We start from the raw sequence: 16,039 nt of genomic DNA, 5'->3' as shown, positions 1-16,039 counted from the left end.
AACAAATAGAACAGGAACAGAATCAGAGAAATGAACATCACACAGAGGGAGTTCAGTGAGGAGGGGAAAGGGAGGAATAGGGGGGAAAGGTACAGAGAAGAAGAAGCATAATTAGCAGGCCTAAAATAGATGGGGAGAGATAAAAAATGCTATAGGAAACAGAGGACTCAAAGAACTTATATATACAACCCATGGACATGAACTAAGGGGGGGGGGATGTGGGAGGATTGGGGGGGGCAAGGTGGGGGGGATAAAGCGGGAAAAATTGGGAAAACTCTAATAGCATAATCAATAAAAAATACTTTAAAAAGAATAGGAGAGAGCACTTTCCAACTCATTTTATGAGACTAGTATTAGCCCAATACCAAAACCAGAAAAAGATATAAGAAAAGAAACTATAGACAAGTCCCTCTTGAAAATAGACTCAAAAGTCCTTAACAAAATATAAAGAAATCATATTCAACAATTTATGTAAAGGATAGTACATCATGAGCAAATAGGGTTTATCGCAGGAGGAAAATCGGTTTGTCACTCAAATACCAGTATAGTTCACCATACTAAAAAATGAAGAACATTTTCTCAAGTCCTATAGAAAAGACATTTCACAGAATCCACCCCCCACCCCCATAATAAAAACTCAGCAAACTAGGACTAGAGTGGAACTTGTTCAGCTGACAAAGGGCATCTTTGAAAAGAATCTACAGCTAGCATCATACTTCATGGCAAAAGATACATTGACTAAAATAGCTGCTAAAATTAAAAACTGACTATTCGTGTGTTGTCACTAGTGGAGCTCCTGCAGGGCACATTGCTGGTAAGAATAAGAAATGCTTAGTAAGTACTTTAAAAAAGATTTTGGCAATGTATTAAACATACACTTGTCATATCATCCAGCAGTTCCACTCTTAGGTATTTATCCAAGAGAAATGAATATGTAGGTTCAAACAGATACTAGTACAGGAAGGTTTCTGGGAGCTTTATAGTAATAGCTAAAAACTAGAAGCCACCCAAATGTTCATTATCAGATAAACAGATTACAGTGTATCAATACAATAGGATGCTACTTAGCACATAAAAGGAATTAATTAGTGATAAGTGTAATACCGTGGGTGAATCTCCAAACTATCATGGTACTCTAAAGAGGTAGTCACGAAAGATAGGTATAATGATTTCATTTACAGAAAACTATAGAAAGTACAGATTGTTGTTTGCCATGTGTAAGATTCTTTTCTTTCCTCACCCGAGGACATTTTTTCATTGCTTTTAGAGGGAGAGGAAGGGAGAGAAAGAAACATCGACACGAGAGAGAAGAATTGACTGGTTACCTCCCATAGGCACCCGGACTGGTGATCATAGGTGTCCAGATGGGGAATTGAACCCACAACCTAGGCACGTGCCCCAACCTAGAATTGAACATGCAACCTTTTGGTTATGGGACAATGCTCCAACCAACTGAGCCACACCAGCCAGGGCACCATGTGTAAGGGTTTTGATGGGATTGCATTGGAAGCGTCAAGGGAGCATTTTGGGGATAGTAAAAATGTTTTATATGTTCATTGTAGTGTTGGTTATGCACCTGTATATATTCTCAAAACATATCAAACTGTACATTAAAAATGTCTGCATTTTGCTACATACAAATGATACCTCAATAAAGTTGAAGGAAAAAACTGACATCTTCAGAAGACCTTCTTAGAATTCTCTCGTAAAATTTTCCTTTCAGGGAAGATAAAAACCCAAATGTATACATTAACGTCTGTTTCTTCTTTTTATCGTGTATATTTGAAAAATTCTGGCATGGAATATTTTGGGGATTTGTATATATAGACTAACAAATCATGGTGTCTTAAATAATTGAAAGCTATCTAGTAAACTGTGTGGATTTGTATGGTAATATATTGAAGTGGAAGCATGGATTATTAATCTGGATATGGGATGGGATTGCACTAGGTGCAGTATTGATATTTCTGTAGATAAGGTATAATTACCTCTTTTGGAACTGAAACAAACTGATATTTCTATTTTTACAGGAAAGAAAGAAAAGTTTCTTACTACTTTAGTATCCTCAACAAAGATTTGATATTTATTTATTATTTCATTTTCTTAGGTTGCAAGAGATGATAGCTTATTAAGTCATAAAAACATCAATGTTCAGGATGCTGCCACAAACAGGTACAGTTTTGGTTAAACTGAATTAAATGATTTTTTTCCCTTCTTTTTGGGGGGCCTTTTTTCCTTTTCTTCAGTCTATCACCACATGATTAGACTGAATTAAATGATATTCTTTTCCTCTTAACTTTTTTTTGGCCTTTTTTCTTCTTTCCCAATCTGTTATCACATGATTTCAGGATATCTGTTTGAAATACAGCTTGAATTTACTCTTCTTTACGTTGTATAGCTGGTTAGTACCTAGTTTTAGATTATTTGAAGATACTTCTAGTTAGTCTCTACATTCTCATTCTTCTTCAACTGCTTTAAACTACAGAGCAAAAACAACTTTTACACATATTTTTTTAAAAGATTTTTATTTAGAGAGAGAGGGGAATGGGGGAAGAAAGAGAGAGAAACATTGATCAGTTGCCCTGCAAGCCAGGCATGTGCCCTCACTGAGAATCTAACTGGCAGCCTTTCAGTTCACAGGCTGTATTCAGCCCACTGAGCCACACCAGCCAAGCTACAGGTATTTTTAATCTTATAAGGTATCTGGGAGGAATGTATATTATTTCTCTTAAGTATATTAGTTAACTTCAGTGCCATCCTGTCTTCACAATGGCCTTTTTCTTATAAAAATTTTTTTACTAAGGGTTCTCATATTTGAGCACATTTTTCTGCTTTTCTTTCAAAGCCCCATTCTTCCTCTCTTTTCTTTAATGAGTATTATGCTATTTATTCATCTTGATAGGCTTTTGTTCCCTGCTCTATGCCAATTTGTTTCATCACTGGGTATCCAGTGTTCTGAGCTTAGTTGATGCTAAACAGTGTTGAATGAATGAATGAATGAATGAATGAATGAATGCTGTTTTTTCCTCATTATAAACTTACTCAGTGGAGTGTTTTCTGATTAATAGATTTGGTTCCAGATACTGTAATGAACGTAACACTTAATATAGCAGGCTTTGTATATAGGACTTTATAGTTAGTATTCAACAAGTATACTAATTGGTGGTCAGGGTAAAACTGGATTTTCAACTTAACCTTTAAATTCATCCCAGTAAATCAATTGACCCACAATATTTTTAATACTATTGTTATTATCAGAGCCTTTTAGAATAACCTCATTACTTTTTTTTTTTTTTTTTTTGGCCAAGAGGAAGATAATGGGGATAGAGCTTCCCAGTTTCATCGAACTCTTAAAGCTGGATAGAGCATAGAATGTACTCTCATTTACTTCCAGATTTGTTTTTCTAAATGGCTGTTGATACTTTGAATAATCTATTTTTCTGTCAGGATTTGAAATGCATCCTTTAAAATAAGTTCCTGTTTATAGTAAGTTCTTGTTTAATTTAAACATTAGTCTATTTCTGGACCTATTCCTCTTCTGTTAAACTGGTATTTTTGTTTGTACCATACCACACTTTTTAAAAAATTACTATATCCTCCTTTTAGAAATGAAATGTTTCAGTCATGGAGAAAACTATGGAGATTGTATGTTTATCTGTGTACCAAATATCAATCTTTAGCCCATCTTCACATTTTGCTATTGTAGATTTAGACCATTTTTCTTTTATCTTTTTATTGAGTTGTAATTCCCATTCCATAAAACTTAAAATTTATCTTTTAAAGGTATACAATTCAGTGCATTTTACTAAACTAACGAAGTTTTGCAACTGTTACCACTGTCTAATTCCATAATATTGTCATCACCCCTCTGGTGGTAAAAGAAACTCCATACCCATTTGGTCTCCCCACACTCCTTTTCACCCCACCCCTGCCCCAGTTCCTACAACCACTATTCTATCTTCTGCCTCTATTGGAATTGCCTACTCTGGACAGTTCTAATAAATGCAGTCATACAATATGTGGCTTTTGTGTCTGGCGTCTTTCATTTAACACAGTGTGTTCAAGGTTCATCCATATTGTAGTATGTATTGGTACTTCATCCTTTTTTATAGTGGAATAATATTCCATTGTATAAATATAACACATTGGTTATCTATAAATCAACTGTTGGACATTTATGTTGTTTCCACTTTTTGGCTATGATGAATAAAGCTGCTATGAACATTCACACATAGGAATTTTTATAGACATGCATTCAGTTCTCTTTTTTTTTATGGTGCCAATTTTAGATAGTTTTATTTAAAACATCACATTTTTCACTTTACTATGCAGTGCTTATAAAGTGTATTATTTCCTTTTCCTGTACACATAGTCCATATTCAAGTATCAAGAATGCTAGGTTATTTACTATACAGCAGCTCAACTTCTAAAACTGGCATGGAATTTGCTAGATTTGGGACCTTCAGTATTTTGTGTGGAACAATGCTAAGTCCGTGCTTAAGGTTGGCTTCATCAGCCTCTTCAGTGGTGGACCAGAGGAGTTGCCATCAGATAGAGGGGCTCCACCACTAGGATGTGCCACCCCTGGCATTCCTCGTGGGGTGCCTCCTGCATTCTCATACAGCTTGGTACTGATGGAGTTGCAGACTTTCTCCAGCTCTTTCTGCTGATGTGCAAATTCTTCGTTTTTTGTAGTCCAGTTCTTATCAAGCCAGTTGATCTAACTGCACTTACAAGAATCTTGTATTTGTCCTTATCATCAATCTTGCTTGAAGTTTTTCATCTTCAACAGTTGCCTTCATGTTAAATGCAGAGGATTCAAGTGAATTCTTGGAAGACCTTGGAAGACACCTTGTTCCGCTGCTTCTCATCTTCAGCTTTGTACTTCTCAGCTTTGTGGACCACGGGCTCAATGTCTTCCTTGCTCAGAAGCCCCTTGTCATCAGCGATGGTAATCTTGTTCTCTTTTCCTGTACTCTTATCCACATCAGAGACATTGAGGATGCTATTGGCAGCAGTATCAAAAGTGACTTCAATCTGAGGAACACCACAAGGTGCATGAGGTATGCCTGTGAGTCTAAACTTGCCAAGCTAGTTGTCATTCTCCGTCATGGAATGCTCACCAGGCTGGTTGTCAGAGAAGGTAGAGAAGGTCTGTGTGTATTTGGTAGGAATGGTGCTGTTGCACTTGATGAGGACAGTCATGACTTTACCAACAGTCTCCATGCCAAGGGAAAGAGGAGTGACATCCAACAGCAGCAAATCTTTAGCATTTTTGGATTTGTCTCCAGAGAGGATGGCTGCCTGGACAGCTGCACCATAAGCAACAGTGTCATCAGTGCTGATGATTTTATTCAACTATTTTCCATGAGAGAAGTCCTGCAGGAGTTTCTGAATCTTGGGGATACAGTTAGAACCATTCATGAGGACAACATCATGGACCTAGGACTTGTCAAGCTTGGCATCCTGAAGGGCTTTCTCTGCATGGTCCTGGGTGCCATGGAAAAGGTCAGCATTCAGTTCTTCAAATCGGGCATGAGTGATAGAACTATAGAAGTTTATTCTTTCATAGAGTGAGTCAATCTCAATACTGGCCTGGGTGCTAGAAGAGAGAGTACACTTAGCATGTTCACAAGCAATACAAAGGCAATGAACAGCTCTCTTGTTCTCACTGATGTCTTTCTTATGCTTGCACTTGAACTCTGCAATAAAATAGTTGACCATTTGGTTGCCAAAGTCTTCTCCACTGGAGTATTCTTGGCTGTAGATTTGACCTCAGACATTCCATCTTCAGTTGTGAGAATTGAAACATCGAAAGTACCACCTCCCAAGTCAAACATCAGCATGTTACTTTCCACTCCTGCTCCAACCCTTTTGTCTAAGCTGTAAGCAATAAGAGTGGCAGCTGGTTCATTGATGATTCTAAGTACATTCAGACCAGCAATAGTTCCACCATCTTTGGTAGCCTGACGCTGAGAGTCATTGATGTAGGCAGGTACTGTGATGACAGTATTGGTAACAGGCTTTCCAAGGTAGGCTTCTGTGATTTCCTTCCTCTTTGTCAAAACCACAGATGACACCTCCTATGGATAGAAACTTTTTGTCTCTCCCTTCTGTTCTACTTGGACCTTGGGCCTGCCAGAAACATTCACCACCATGAAGGGCCAATGCTTCATGTCAGATTGGACAACAGCATCATCAAATGAAGCTCTTGGCATCAAAAACCATGTTGGTAGGATTCATTGCAACTTGATTCTTTGCGCATCACTGATTCAATCATCCAGTATCAGTAAGATGACATAACTTGGAGTGGTTCATTTTCTCTGATTGTTGGCAATTATTTCCACTTCTCCATGCTGGAAGACACCCATGCAAAAGTAGGTGGTGCCAAGATCAATGCCAACTGCAGGTCCCTTAAACATGGTTGCTTCAGTGCACACAGGGCTTGCAAAGACCCAGATTGGAACATCTATCCCTGCATTCAGTTCTCTTTTAATATATACCCAGGAGGGTATTGCCGAGTCATATGATGACTCTGTTTAACATTCTGAGGAACTGTCTTCCAAAACACCTACAACATTTTCCATTCCCACCAGCAATGTACAAGGGGTCCAATTTCTCCATATCCCTGCCAATGCCTATTATTCTCCACTTTTTAAATTATATTTATTCCAGTGAATACAAAGTGATGTCTCATTGAAGTTTTAATTTTCATTTACCTAAGGACTGAAGATGTTAAATATCTTTTCTTCTTTGAAGAAATGTCTATTCAGATCATTTTTTTAAGTAACAGCTTTATTGATACATAATTCAAACACTATGCAATTCACCCATTTAAAGTGCACAATTCAGTGGGGTATTTTACATATTTGTATTTTTAAAAATTATCTCTGGTTCCTTCATATTAACTGCCATTACATGAGTCAACCACACTTTTTTCATTCTTCCATTAATGGACAGATGCTGGTTCCAAGTTAACATTGTGTGTGTGTATTCCTCTGTATACACATGTGTTAGGAGGATTTTTTTATCCTCACCTGAGGGCATTTTTAAAATTGCTTTTAGAGAAAGAGGAAGAGAGAGAGAAACATCAATGTGAGAGAGAAGCATCAATTGGCTGCCTCCTGTACACTACTGGACTGGGCATTATCTGCACCCAGACCAGAGATTGAACCCACAACCTAGATATGTGCCCTGACTGGGAATTGAACCTACAGCCTTTCAGTTGCTGCACAATGCTCCAGCTAACTGAGCCACACTGGCAAGGGCTGTTATGAGGATTATTTAAGGTTTGCACCTAGGAGTGGAATGGATGCAGAAGCGTTTTCTCTGCTTCTTTCCATGTTTGGCAACAGTGTAAACTACTTGGGACTAATCTTTTGTCCAAGAGTTGAGAGAATTCATTGTAAAACATAATTCAGTTATTTTAATGCTTACTGTTTCTTGTATCAACTCCTTTTGTCTGAACTGTTTCTTCTTTCCAAAGCACAAAGTCATTTTTTCTCCTTGGTAACCTTTAGGTTTTACTGCTTATTCTTGAGGTTCTGCATTTTCATTACTGTATGCCTAAGAATAGGTTTATTTTTAAAATTCTTGTTGGTATTCAAGGTGATCTTTCAATCTGAAGACCTATGTCTTTTTTCTGTTCTGGAAAAACATAAGCCATTAGCTTTTTGAATATCCATTAGTTGAAATATCTTCTGTGTTTCTCATAACTATTCCTCTTTCTTCTTATCTCTTTGCCTCTATTTGCCTCAGTGTTGTGGATGCAACAGTCCTAGCTTTCACTTCACTAATTTCACTAAACGTCTGACTTTTCCAATCTAGGATTTATCTGTTGTTTTTCTCAGTCTCCTTGTAGGATTAGACAGAAGTGTTCCTGTTGTTTGCACACTTTTCAGTGATACTGGAGAGGACTGGGGTTTCCTGCTGGATGATGACCTTTGGCTATGCATTTCCCCCTTTTCTCCTTGGTGTTTAATCTGTCTGTAAGACTGCTCCTATTTGTGTTCTTAACTGGGGTTAAACACCCTTGTCATTACTGTCGGGCCTACAGGTAACATATTCTCTGGCGTCCTCTCACCTGGCTGGTCCTGTTGTAGCAGCTAGAGCATTCTAGGTGTTGCTTCTTTCTCAGCAGAGGTCTCCAACCTGTGTCCTTAAATGAGGGCTTCTCCTTATGGTTTCCTGGCAGTTTTCCCATATCTCAGGTATTTTGTATAATTTCCATTCCACTGAGCTTTCTTATTTGTGTCTTTGATAACAGCTTTTAAAAATCAATCTATTCATCTGTCTTTTGTGTAACTGCCTTTCTTCTCAAGATCAATCTTTTCTGTCCTTTCAGTGAGATTTAGGAGGGAAAGTAGCCCACACTTTGATCGATCTGTGAGTGAGTCTAACCTGGATTTGACACTGTTGTGTGGTGAATGGGAAAGGATTTCACAAAAGCATATAAGTATGACCTTGACTCTATCATGCTCCTCACAAATTGTAATTTCTTATTCTCCCAGTGAATTTGTTATGCTTCTTTCCCGAAGCCTTTCTTTGAAAATACTGCCTATACCCGTATAGATCCTCCGTGATATGAATTTATATTTTCTTCCCAGTTCTGTATTAAGTGAGAATCATATGCCCCTCCCTGAAGATTCTCTTGCTCCAGTGCACACCACACCTGCAGGAAGTGGTTCTGTTCTAAAGGTAACAATACTTTTACTTTTTAAGGTTTCCTCAAAGACCATGCTGAATTGAATCCTGTAGTACAACCATGGATATCTGGTGATTTCTGATTCACACCAGAACTTAAGTCATGAGAAAAGCATTGAGACTGAATTCTTTAGGGAAAGTCCTATTGTCAAATCCCTCATGATAAATATCAGGGATTTTTCTCTAGTTTTTGTATTATTTGTTGGTATTTTGGGGTTTGGGTGGCCTTTGTTTGTATTTTTGTTTTTTGGATGTTGGCAATGCTTCCCTAATGTCTCAAACTGCACATGGCACATAGTAGACACTAAGTATTTATTCAGAAATAAACTTTCTGAAATACAAGCAACCTGTCATCGTGTTGCAGTATAAGCAGCTCATCACAGCTGCCACACCCTCACCAGTTCAGACATCACAGAGCCTAGTTCACTGACCAGTGAATGTTTTAATTTGCAAGTTAAATGAAAATTTGTTCTTGTAAATGAACATTTACCTTTATGCTTTTTTATTGCATAAGGACATTTATTGTAGAAATTTACCAACTATTTCAAAAAGAAAAAAGTAGAAGTCACATATATTCTTCCCAGTACCCAAAAATAGTCTAGTTAATATTGAGGTATATGACTTTTCAGAATTTTGGGTTAAAAAAAGAAACAACCAGGAGCTTCCTTTCTGCCAATTAGAATTCTAAACAGATAATATTGACATCTTTGACTAATTGAAAATGTTAGGTGGAACCTGAGACTTTGGAACAGAGAAGGACATTAAGTTCAAAGATTTATGCATATATAATACATACTAGACATCATGCTAGGCTTTGGAAATTAAAGTAGAATGAAACATGGTTTCTTTTGGCTTATAGTCCACTGGAAGGGAGAATTTTAATATATTGTGGTGGAAGTCTGCACAAGCTGTTTTGGAGCACTCACCCAGGCCACAGGGTGGGAGGTGTGGGATAGGAGGAGGGAGATGAAGAAGAGAGAGAACAATTTTTTCGTATGTGTGATTAAAATTGAATATTGAAACATGAACAGAAGTTCACCATGGCCTGAAAGTGGGTAGATAGAAATGGAATTTCTATCTTATAAACAAAAGGCCTTTTTTGTTATGTACTACACATTAGATGCTTATGTCCCTTACTTCCGGATTGGAATTTTATCTGTTGTACTTTCAAAGTTCTTCCTGTCCCTACAAACAGCACACATGCACATGCGCACACACTGCAGTACGGAGCTGCATCTTCCATAAAGTGCTCCAAGTAATAATTAAACAAAAGCCTCCATTAAAATTTATGGGAGGCGTTCATTTTGTCCTCTTTTTCAAACAGTGAAGCTTCCATACACCCGGATAAAGAAGCATCTCCTTAAAAAAAAAAAAAAAAGGCAAAGAAGCATCATCTCCTTACTCACCTGTCTTCTGTGCTGAACTTTCTACCTTTCTCTTCTAGTCTAAGAGCCAGACAGTCTTAACCCTACCCAAGTTTTATCTCACCAAAAGAAATAGTATCTGCAAATTCACAATACAGCTAGCTTTTTAATGTTCTGATTGTAGTCTAGGTTCCCCTCCAAGCAAAAGTGGAATCCGTAATAGCCATGATTCCTGAATGTCCCTGTTTGTTTAAAGTTTAGCACCAATTAAGCCTGGGTCAGAATTATAATTTGAAAGTATGTGGAAAAAATGAGCCTGATGATTGATTTAGTGGGTCATTTAACAACTATATATATTTTGTCTCCATAGGATGCTGCAGATGAATTGGATGCTTTGCTTTTATCTCTAACTGAGAACCTAATTGACCACACAGTCACACCTCAGGTAAATATGCTTTAAAACAGCAAATGGAAAGGAATTTCTGTTTTGAAAATGTTGCCACTATATTCCAGTTTTTGCCTTTTTTACAACTTAGTAAAACCTCTCACTTAATAAGAGCCCATATTTCAGTAACCACTTAGCATTGCCTTCTGTGCTGTAAAATTCTACCAGTTCGAATGTGTGTGGCACTGTGCGGGGTGTCACTACTGTAAGCCTGTTTGTAACTCCCCACCATACTGTAAATAACAGAGGATACACGGTGACAAACCAGCTTCAAAAGAGTTAAGACAATAAGGACATGTTTAATTTTTTAAAAAATGTAAAAAAGCTGGGAGCATAAGAATGGGTGGCATTGAACATATTGATCATTGTTGCACTATGGGAGATGCCGTGTGCAGTACTGTGACCATAATACAATAGTTCCTTTCCCCCTGAGACTTAAAACCTAGTTGGATGAAAGGTATACAGATAACTCATTTAGTGCCTTATGAGTAATATGACAGGAATTCCCGTAGGAACTAGATATCATTCCAAAGGCTTGGAAGTACAGATGGTACTTTTTATGGTGCTGGACGTTTACTTAGATCATTAGTTCTCAAACTTGGGTATGGAGCAGAATCACCTGCAGGTAATTAAAACACAGATTGCTAGATTCCACCCTCAAAGTTTCTGATTTGATAAGTGTAGGGTGTGGCCTGAGAAATTGTTTTTTCTATTGGCTATAATTTTATTACATCTTTCACATATAGGATTTTAACCCATTTGAACAGGTTGAGTGTTGGGGGGAAGGGATATCAATTGTGGTTTTGATATAACCCAACTATGTGTTTTATCCATATAAAAGACCTGTTTTCTGAATGTAATCTGCTAAATAATCCATCCTTTCCCAGTTGGTTTGTAACTAATCTTTCTATTTTGTTTCATTGGGTTCTCTCTTTGTTGTGGTTTAGGTTTTTTATTGGGATAAAATTGGTATACAAGATTACATATATTTCAGGGATACAACCTTATAACTCAATATTTGTATACAGCAGTGCCACCCCTTATCTGCAGTTTCAGTTGTCCATGGTTTCAGTTCCCCGCAGTCAGTCATGGTCCAAAAATATAAAATGGAAAATTCCACAAATAAACAATTTATGAGTTTTAAATTACATGCCGTTCTGAGTAGTGTAATGATATCTTGTGCCATCCCTCTCCATCCTGCCTGGGATGTGAATCATCTTTATCTAACAGATTCATTTACATAGTTGTTGGCCCTCTCTTTTTTTGCTCCAATAGTATTGTGTTTTTATTTTTCTGGCTTTGTAATTTATTCTTTTTTTTTAAATATATTTTATTGATTATGCTATTACAGTTGTCCCATTCCCCCCACCTTTATTCCCCTCTGCCCTGCACTTCCCCTCCCACTGCATTTCCCCCATTAGTTCATGTCCATGGGTTGTACATAATAAGTTATTTGGTTTCTACATTTCCTATATTATTTTTAATCCCCCCTGTCTATTTTGTACCTATTATTTATGCTTCTTATTCCCTGTACCTTTTCCCCCATTCTCTCCCATCCTCCTCCCTGCTGATAACCTTCTATGGGATGTCCATTTCTGTGATTCTGTTCCTGTTCTAGTTGTTTGCTTAGTTCATTCTTGGTTTTTTGTAGGTTTGGTTTTTGATGGTTGTGAGTTTGTTGTCATTTTACTGTTCAAGTTTTTGATCATCTTCTTTTTCTTACATAAGTCTCTTTTAACATTTCATATAATAAGGGCTTGGTGATGATGAACTCCTTTAACTTGACCTTATCTGCCAAGTACTTTATCCACCCTTCCATTCTAAATGATACCTTTGCTGGATAAAGTAATCTTGGATGTAGGTCTTTGCCTTTCATGACTTGGAATACTTCTTTCCAGCCCCTTCTTGCCTGCAAGGTTTCTTTTGAGAGATCAGCTGCTAGTCTTATGGGAATTCCTTTGTAGGTAACTGTCTCCTTTTCTCTTGCAGCTTTTAAGATTCTCTCCTTATCTTTAATCTTACAAAATGTAATTATGATGTGCCTTGGTGTGTACCTCTCTGGGTCCAACTTGGTTGGGACTCTCTGGGCTTCCTTGATTTCCTGGAAGTCTATTTTCTTTGCCACATTGGAGAAGTTCTCCTTCATTATTTTTTCAAGTAAGTTTTCTGTTTCTTGTTCTTCCTCTTCTCCTTTTGGTACCCCTGTGATTCCAATGTTGGAACATTTAAAGTTGTCCTGGAGGTTCCTAAGCCTCTCCTCATTTTTTTGAATTCTTGTTTCTTCATTCTGTTGTGGTGGAATATCTATTTCTTCTTTCTGCGCCAATCGTTGATTTGAGTCCTGGTTGCCTTGCCTTCATTGTTTGTTCCCTGTACATTTTTCTTCATTTTACCTTCTATAGCCTTCACTTTTACCTCTGTTTTTTGACCATACTCAACCAAGTCTGTGAGCATCCTAATTACCAGTGTTTTGAACTCTGCATCTGATAGGTTAGCTATCTCTTCATCACTTAGTTCTATTTTTGGAGCTTTGATCAGCTCTTTCATTAGGGCCATAATTTTTTGTCTCTGCACAGCTGTTACATAGTAAGGGGCAGAGACTTAGGTACTCATCAGGGTGGGACAAGCCACATCACCGGGTTATGACTCTTTCTGTGGGGGAGGGTTCTGAGAGGAAACAATGACACTTGCTGGGCTCTCTGCTGACTTTAAATTTGGCCCTTCTGGTGCTGATTGCTGGATGGGTGAGTTTATGTATGTTCTAGGACCCTGTAGTGCTCTACAACGAACTCTTCTGTGAGGCTGGGGGTCTCTCCCACCACTGCAACCCCCACAGGTTTTTACTGCCAGAGGTTTTGAGGCTTTAGTTTCCTGCACTGGAACCCTGGGTTGCATGGTTGTGTCACTCTCCGGTTGTTCTTCCCGGTTATGCGCACACAAATGTGAAACCACCCATCCACCTGCCACCACCTTGTTGCAAGTCCTCTCCACCCTGGCTGCCCATCTCCGCCCCTGCTACTTGTCTGGATGAAAGTCTTTTCTTTAACTCCTTGGTTGTCAGACTTCCATACAGTTAGATTTTCTGGCAGTTCTTGTTATTTTTTGTTTATAAATTTGTTGTCCTTTTCATTGTGTGAGGAGGCAAAGTGTATCTCTGTAATCTATTCTAATATCTAATATATCTTCACTTATAAATTTTAGCATCAGTATGTCAGATTGCCCTCCAAAATATGTCTGAATTTTAATGGAGTCTGTATTAAATTTATTGATTATTTTGAGGAAAACTTGCATTTTAAAATCTTTTCCTTTTCACTAACTTGATGTATATCTCTAATTTCTCATCTTTATTTCAGTTGCTAAATGTTCTCTATATGTCTTCTGTATTCTTTGTTAGGTTAAATCCTAAATATAATTTTAATGATATTGTGATATTTAATTTTCACTATTAAATTAATAGGTTGGTTTTGTGTCTAGGAGACCTGCTGAATTTTTTTATTGCTAATCTGCTGATTCTCGTGAATATTCAGTCAGCTTCTAGGGTGTTTTTAGTATCTGTCTATAATATTGATTAATCCATTTCTCACGTGTTGCTAGATCTATTTTTGTCTTGCATATTTTGAATATATGCTATGAGTTGCACATATGTTGATGATAATTATAATTTCTTAAGTTCCTTTAAGCACTCTAAAGGGTCCTTCTTTGCTCCTTTTTTCCTCTCTTAATTTCCCTTAGATTGGTATAAAATTGACACCCTAGCTTTCTTTTAAGTTTGTATTGCCCAGTATATAATTTTCTGTCCTTTTATTTTCAGTCTTTCTGGATCTGTTGACTTTAAATGGACCTTTTGTGAACAATATTTTCCTGGATCTTGTTTTCAGAATATTTTTGAGATTCTCTATTCTCTGATTGAATTTAATCCACTTATGTTTACTTTAAGTATGGTAATTACAGGACCTGTTTCTGCCAAACCATTTTTTGTTTGTTTCTTTTCTTTTCTCTCTCTCTTACTTCCTGTGGTAAAAGTCCATTTTCTAATATTCTTGGGAATATCATACTTTGTAATTTTATTCTTCTGATGGTTACCTAATTTATTAAGACCTGGATTTATATTGATTTTTTTTTTTTTTTATCAGAAGACTACCTAAGACTATCAGTGCAAAGGCTAGTCTAAGCTTCCATGAACTGGGGGAATTTATTAGCTTATAATTCTACAAATAAAAGTAAGGTCTAGGAAATTGAACATTAAAATGAGTATAAAAAAGGGCCCTATGAAGCAGGAGCAATATGGGTGTTCTTATTGCTGTTACCTATACACATACATAATAATTTGAGAATGACCTGTATGTACAGAGATTTTTTTTTCCTGTGTATATTTTGTGTTACTCATTTAATTTGTCACAGCACATTCTTCAGAATCCTACCAAGCCTTGAAGCCTATGATTTGTAATTAACTAAAATTTCAGAAAATAAAATGTTAAATTGATGCTGGAGTGGGGAAAAGTCCTATTAAATGAACTGAAAGTAGAGGCAGCCCCCTCTACTGAGTCAAAACCAACAGATTCAGTTCTTAGCAATGTCTGTTCTCTCTCTGGAACCGGAGGCCCAGAGTCCCACACAAGGAAGCACATGCTGCTGTCCTCAAATTGCTACCAATCTGGGAGTAGGATGGGAACAGAAAGTACGTTGGAGCTGTGAAACCAGTATACCTACTGGAAGAGGAAACCCAGGAACAAAGGAACCACCAACAGATAACAACAGAAGAAGGTGAAGGAGGGAGTGGAAGCCACACTAACCTCAACCCAGGACCGATCTGGAAATACAGCTAAACAGTGGAGAAATTGCCCAGAACAAACAACTGAACAATAGCGAGAGAGAAGCCTCAAAACCTCGTACAGACAGAAGAACCAGTTTCAACACAACCTGTCCATACCTGCACAACAAAATACAAGACATGGTGGATGGAGTCACCCTCAGTTAACCAGCTGGAGGGAAGGACCCACCAAAGAAAGACCCAACAACAATCAAACCCCAAAGACATACAGAGAGCCAACATAAACGACACTCCAAGACAAGCGAGCTCAGGAAATCAAGGAGACTGCAATACTGAATCTCACAGGTCTTCTACGATAGATGTCACACCATAAACCCAGGGAGTCGGAACATACCAATTTAAGAAGCAGAGGCTAACAAGAAGAGTCTCACAAACAATGGGAAGACAGAGAAACAATCCCCAAATGAAAGGAAGGGAGGAAGTCTCAGAAAAAGTGCTAAATGAAATAGAGGCAAGTCAACTATCAGATATTGAGTTCAAAGCAATGGCTACCAGGAAGCTCAATGAATTCACAGAGAACTACCAAAAACTACAGCGAAACTACAATGAACTCACTGCAAACTATATCAACACGAAAAAGGAAATAGAAACTATCAACAAGGGCCAAGAGGAAATGAAGAATACAATTTTGGAACTGAAGAACACAGTAGAAGGAATCAAAAGCCGGCTCGATGAAGCAGAGGATCGGATAAGCGA

The 16,039-nt window shown here is 37.6% G+C and overlaps 1 protein-coding gene across 3 annotated transcripts in view; it reads left to right on the top strand.

The window, feature by feature from the left end:
• EPB41L5 (erythrocyte membrane protein band 4.1 like 5) overlaps window positions 1–16,039 on the top strand; it is a 166,350-nt gene that overhangs the window by 139,177 nt on the left and 11,134 nt on the right. For all 3 annotated transcript variants that reach the window (XM_045203052.2, XM_045203051.2, XM_024569625.3), the window contains 3 exons: window positions 2,108–2,172; window positions 8,607–8,697; window positions 10,438–10,512. In XM_045203052.2, coding sequence (XP_045058987.1) covers window positions 2,108–2,172; window positions 8,607–8,697; window positions 10,438–10,512 — 231 coding nt within the window. The remainder of the gene's footprint in view (window positions 1–2,107; window positions 2,173–8,606; window positions 8,698–10,437; window positions 10,513–16,039) is intronic.

Source organism: Desmodus rotundus, chromosome 2, assembly GCF_022682495.2.
Source record: "Desmodus rotundus isolate HL8 chromosome 2, HLdesRot8A.1, whole genome shotgun sequence".
Classification (NCBI taxonomy): domain Eukaryota; kingdom Metazoa; phylum Chordata; class Mammalia; order Chiroptera; family Phyllostomidae; genus Desmodus; species Desmodus rotundus.
Note: the sequence above shows the minus strand (reverse complement) of the source record. Positions and strands in the feature narration are given on the sequence as shown.